The sequence below is a fragment of the Diadema antillarum genome, unplaced genomic scaffold, assembly GCF_040938485.1.
Source record: "Diadema antillarum isolate AM-2024a unplaced genomic scaffold, OU_Dant_1.0 seq00001942_RagTag, whole genome shotgun sequence".
Taxonomy (NCBI): domain Eukaryota; kingdom Metazoa; phylum Echinodermata; class Echinoidea; order Diadematoida; family Diadematidae; genus Diadema; species Diadema antillarum.
Genome location: NW_027272602.1, coordinates 83673 through 89672, shown reverse-complemented (window position 1 = coordinate 89672; position 6000 = coordinate 83673). Strand labels below are relative to the sequence as shown.

General features: G+C 40.1%; 1 protein-coding gene across 1 annotated transcript in view; it reads right to left on the bottom strand.

Moving 5' to 3' along the window:
* Nucleotides 1–371: 371 nt before the first annotated feature.
* LOC139713288 (uncharacterized) overlaps nt 372–6000 on the bottom strand; it is a gene marked incomplete at its 5' end in the record, with an annotated part of 88947 nt that continues 83318 nt past the window's right edge. The window contains 6 exons of the mRNA XM_071625032.1: nt 372–615; nt 1517–1604; nt 2925–3003; nt 3355–3506; nt 4510–4705; nt 5749–5838. Coding sequence (XP_071481133.1) covers nt 372–615; nt 1517–1604; nt 2925–3003; nt 3355–3506; nt 4510–4705; nt 5749–5838 — 849 coding nt within the window. The remainder of the gene's footprint in view (nt 616–1516; nt 1605–2924; nt 3004–3354; nt 3507–4509; nt 4706–5748; nt 5839–6000) is intronic.

Below are 6000 nucleotides of genomic sequence, written 5' to 3'. Positions count from 1 at the left end.
TCACAATAGTTTAGTCTCAGCTCAATACCTCATGCCTTGTTGTTGCTGTTTTTGTGGGTGTGTGTCTCTCTATTTGTTCTACGCTGGACTTCCAGTGGGGACTAGCCTGTTGTCTAGAAAGCCAGTAAGAACAGACACATGGGAATTACAGCATGACATGAAATGGGTGGGACCAAGGCAAAATGTTACCAGTGTGTCTTCCTCAGCATGTACACACCCACACAAGGATGTATAGTCCCTCAAGTTAACCCATTGAGGCTGAGCTGATTCTGATATAACACACATTTCCAACAGACATCTGACTGAGTACATGTATATGTACTCGAGACTAATCTTCAACGGGTTAATATCCACGGGTGTCCTCCCTCCAACTATTCTGCTCCACTGTTTGGAGTCTCCGATCCATTGTCCGCATCGGCAGGGGGCGTGTCCGCATCGCCGGGGGGAGTGTCCTCTTTGGGCCCTTCTTCTGGGTTGCCGAGCGGTTCCTCTGGGTTGCCGGGTGGTTCCTCTGAGTTGCCGGGTGGTTCCGCCGCTGCCCCTCCATCTTCTTTGAGTGCGTCTGCTTCCAGTGTCACCTCGGTCTTGTTGTCTCCCTGGTCTACAGCTAGCCACCTGTTGGAGCAAAGTGGTGGGGGATATTAATAAGCCAGTTCACTGTAGTTCCATTTTAGAAAAAGATTATTTGTTATACTAGGGAAATTTGTTTTTTTAATTCTCAGAGTTAAGTACATTTTTGTATCTGTGATATAATCGTTATTCACACAATCTCTATAAACAGTGCTTGCCAAACACATCCACCTGACAGCGACAGAGTGTTCAATTAAAGCCTAGTATTTGACTATAACAAAAGAGACAAATTGTCAATGCATTCAGTGCAAAATACTGAAATGAGTATGCTTCCCTAATTATTAACTGATGGACCCTTCTGATCATCTGGTCTACATGCAGCCAAGTTCATTCTTTATTTCCCAATGAATTCCATAAATTGTTCTGTCAGGCAAGCTAATGCATTATGTTGCTTTGAAAACAAGTGAAGTTTCCAACCAACTTTAAAAAAAAAGAAAGGTACATATTGTAATTGGGGAAATGTGCACATGATTTTACAGTAATTACAAGCTGGTTTATTCCTGTCCACTATATAAAATACTGTACATGTACGTGCAAGTACATGTATAGCCTATACTCAAGTAAATCATCAATGCCAAAGTCACAAATTGGCAACGTTGCCTAATGAGGGTGGGGGCAGGGTGTTGTCAAGCAACAATGGATAGGCCCTATGTACCCACACTAACCTTTACGACAGATGTACCTTGCATTAAAAACATACTTTGCACAGCCACAATATACAGTCACGTAAATTACACATGTACATATATAAGCAAAGCTGTGCTTTTAGTGATGTCTGCTACTTTATACCACATCTGCAAATGTTATGTGTATGGTGGTAGTGAGAAAGAAAAAGAAAAAGAAGAAGGAAAAAATAAAGTCCAACAACACTACTATGTGTACTTACTGGTTACACCCAAAAGTGAAAGTCTTCTCATCCACACCATTTGATGGCGTTTCCGTGACGATCACTTTCTCCAGGTACCAGCCGGATTCTGGAAGTTACACATCAAACAGAGGACAAACTCTAAATTCATTTATCAACCAAAATCGTCCAAAATTTTGCCTTTGCCAGCCACACTACACAAGTTCACAGGATACTCTTTTGTTTTTAGTTATGGGCAGGTTCTGAAAGAGCAGACTTTAACCCGTTGAGGACGGGCTGATTTTGCTACAACATGCATTTTCCATTGACACCTTACTTGGGACTAGTCCTCAACAGGTTAAGCTTCAAAATGATGCATAACTCAATACAAAGGGACTTTCCTTGCCTGTCTTGACAAAGAAGGAAAGCACACACTCTGGAAAATTGTTTACTGATTAATAGAGGCTTTGAAGTTCAGGGTCTATTGAAGTGATTAATCTTACCAAGCCATGCTCTATAAAAGTAATGGGACAAAAAACAGGAATGTAAAACTCTGCAGCAACCGCAATAAAGAGAAATGAAAGAGAAACAGACATTTTCCACACTTATTAAGCATATTCCACTCCTTACTTAATACTAACTTTAAATGCAGCAGCACCATCCTTTTAAAAGCCTTTAGAGTTGAAAGTGAGGAGTGTGTAAAGCATTTTTTTTTTAAGAAATGAAAAGGGGTCTGTAAACATACCTAATCGCACCATTCTTTTAAAAAAAAAATTAAAAAACTTGCAAGAAACACAATTTCCCATTTCTTTCATGTTTCCAATATGTATAATAATGTAGAACAAGAATTGCTCTTTCAGAAAATATAAAAACCGAAGATAGACTAGCATGACTCATTTCACCTATTTTGAGTCGTCACGCAAAATCAGAGCGCGTGACTTTTTGTCGGTTTTGTGATGCACAGTCACGTGATCAATTCGACTTCATTGCTTCTTGGACTGGGAAATTGTCCGATCCAATGTTATTTGAAACAAAACAAGCATGGTGCTGACAGGGTTTAGGTTGTTACACTGTATGTGAGCAGTTAGCAACGTATAGGGCTTACTGCCTGCTGAGTGTAGTGGGGTTTGATAGGGGTACAATAATGCATACACAGGGGAACCTCTTAACCTGTTGAAGACTAGTTCAGAGTATACTTGGGCAGGTATCTATGGAAAATGTGTGCTATAGCAAAATCAATTCGTCTTCAACAGGTTAAGAGTGAGCTGCTTGGCAACCCCTGTAGTTTCCTCATTATATCAGAGATAAAGCAAAAGGTTAAACACAAATGGGACTTGTACTTTACATCAGGTGTCTCAGTATATCTGAGCTGGCTATAATGATGTTCAAGGGTATCATGCGAGTATGTTCAATATGTAAAACTCTGTGGGCCATGGCCATTGAACTATACCTGGCGTGGATCCATCATGTCCCACAATGCACTGCAAGATGTCCCCGACGGAGACGCTTTCAATGGTGAACGCATCGACCTGCAAGTTTGATATGAGGAAAATGATGATTCTTTGCTACAGAGTATCCAATCAGAACACATCATGTAAATCTTTATCATACACTATGAAATATATGGTAGAATTTTAATTTTATGTTTGTGTTTATCTGGAGAAAAGTTCATCTGGCAGAGACTGTTCAGAGTCTGAGCAGATAATCTATGCAACACATTCTACTCATGGCACAAATGATATATAAAAATGTACAATGATATATAAAAATGTACAATGCATATACATGTTATTCATGATATACGTCATGTATATACAGTTTGTAGCAGTAGCGGCATTATTTTTTTTTTTCTGTAACTCTGGTATTTAAATCACACTTACCGCCCCCTTCTCAAAGACTTTCTTGTCCTCGCCCCAGACGAGTTGCCTCTTGCCCGTGTCGCCATGGTTACCGACCAGCATGACATACGCCTGACTCGAGGTTTCTCCGTTCTCCTCGCTACCGGTGTGAATTTCAACCTTGTAACGCACAACTGGGAAGGGTTGATAACAACGGAATGACAGCCATTAGACCAGAAAAGTGAAGATCGGATGCAACATTTAGCAACAAGGCGCTTTAAGAAAGAGTCACATATTGCAATTTCTTATTATCGGCAACAACAGAAGAAGAGGAACAATCATTCTATTACTTATTCGTAATTTCCAATCTACAAAAGACTGATTGGGCTTGCAGAGGCTCCAACTCTCCCGTTTTCGACGGGAGATCTCCCGCCGAAAACCCACTTTTGCAAAATCTCCCGTTCTCCCGCTTGAGATCTAATTCCTCCCGCCCTGGCTCTGTGTCTCCCGTTGGAAATGATTTGCTACTGTATGTTGAAAAAATAAGCCTTAGATAGCACCAGAGAGCATCTAGAACCCTAGGAACTTCGTACTTCGCAAACATGAACTTGGAGTCTCCAGTTTGCTAGGGGTTTCGGGCGGGAGAATCTCCAGATCAGAAGGTGCTTGGGGTTGGAGTCTCTGGGCTTGTTAATCAGTGAAATGCAGAGCACACTTACTTCTAAATGTACTACACATTGTAGGGTTCACTGACGGTATACTCTTGTTGAAAGCTTTTAGGAACATCTGACTTTGCAATATTTTAATAAACAAAGAACAGATACAACTTGAGTCACTCCCAAATGGCAGAAGTTTATATTCTCCTCATGAAGACATATGATGATGATACATACATGTAATAAGCTTTATAAATTTGGGGCCCATTGCATAAAAGTTACAATTATGGTAACTTTGCCATCCAATGGTAACTTCCATGGAATTCTTGATTTTGATTGGCTGTTGAGTATTGTTGCCATGGTAGTTACCATTGGATGGCAAAGTTACCATACGTGTAACTTTTATGCAACAGGCCCCTGGTAAAATGGTCAGCAGTAAAACTATAATAAGTAGGTATCAAACTCATCAACTACATCGTATCCTGATGGAGCACAACATTTATTGACATACAGTGTATTCAAATCATGAAAAATATGATACCTTTCTCTGGAGGCATGTCAGGCCTTATTGTAGGGAGTTCGAGGACAGGACTGTCGACCTCATCATCTTTCTCCTCGCTTCCTTCTGTCTCTCCGCTCTTCTCACCGCCCTCTCTCCAGACGTTGGAAGACCATTTCAGCCAGCCGTCGACGAAGAAGTGGAATTCCTGCATCGTGTCCCTATCCTTCATTTTTATCTGGGAGGTGGAGGAGGAGGAGCAGATTAAAGTACGATTATTTCTTACATATATTGCACATGAAAATATGAAAATAGGGAAGTGGTGTACCAGCAAAAAGTGAATCTGAAAAGAATGGGTAAAATTGACAAGCACAGCTGTGAAACTTTGACAAAAATTGAATAAGAATTTAAAGAGATGTCATGAGTTTTTGAAGAAAAAAACTGAGTTTTCATCAGTTGTTTTTTTCTTTTTTTTTATACAAGATCATTGGAACATGCCGATTTCATGACATTGTTATTATGTGTCATCAACTCAGCCATATTTGCACATTGTATCATCTGTTTAATAGTAGCAGAACTTCACTATATCATAACTTCCCTCGCTTGTATCTGATTTTCATCTAATGTTCACTGTTGTGCTTGTAAAATTGTACTTTTACTTTTCAAATTGATTTTTAACTGGTCCAGAATTAGCCTGGGGGTATTCATGATACATTACTTCGTCGGTTGAGAATCATAAGGGCGTTAAGTTGCCACAAAACCCATAGTGTTCAAGACCACTTAACGCCCTTCTCATTCTCAACAGACGACTTGTAGGTGTTTCCTTTGTATTCTGGTACAACAAAGTAGCAAGTTGTGTCTGTCATTTAACTCTCTGTTCTGCATTTGTATGTTCTACATCTTTGCAGCCCATAAGAAGTTTGTTTGCTCACGCACAATGATGCCCACAAACAATGTATGAAGTGAGTCAATAAAGACCTGTATATTCTCAGCTTTGGGCCTGCAGGGCACTGGCACTTATTCGACATACTCATAGTTCATTGCATATGATGTGTATAAAGTGGAATGGTGAGACAAACATTTGTACAGGGCACAGTAGAGACATCGATCTCCATTTTTAGTTTATGATTATCTTCCGCTATAAGGTTGCCAATGCTCAAGAAGGTTTTCGAGCGCAAATCAAGGAGGTGCTTGCAAGTTACGTGCCGGTCAATACAGTAGGCAAAAAAAAAAAAGAAAAAAAAGAGCAAAATCCAAGCAAAGCAATGACACCAGCCCTACCTTCTTCAGGAACATCTGGGGCGGATTTGTATCGTCTCCATCCAGGGAGATGCGGATCTTGTAGATGGATCCAATCTCTCCGACATCAACCTACAGAGAGCAAGGTATGATGACGATAACGATGATGGTGACTTGATTTGAAAAAGACATCTGGCAGCATTTGGCTCATAATTCAAGGTAACACAAATGTGAATCAGTTTGTGTGAAATTATAATGAAAAAGAAATTAAACATGTAAAGTCTGCATCTTTGC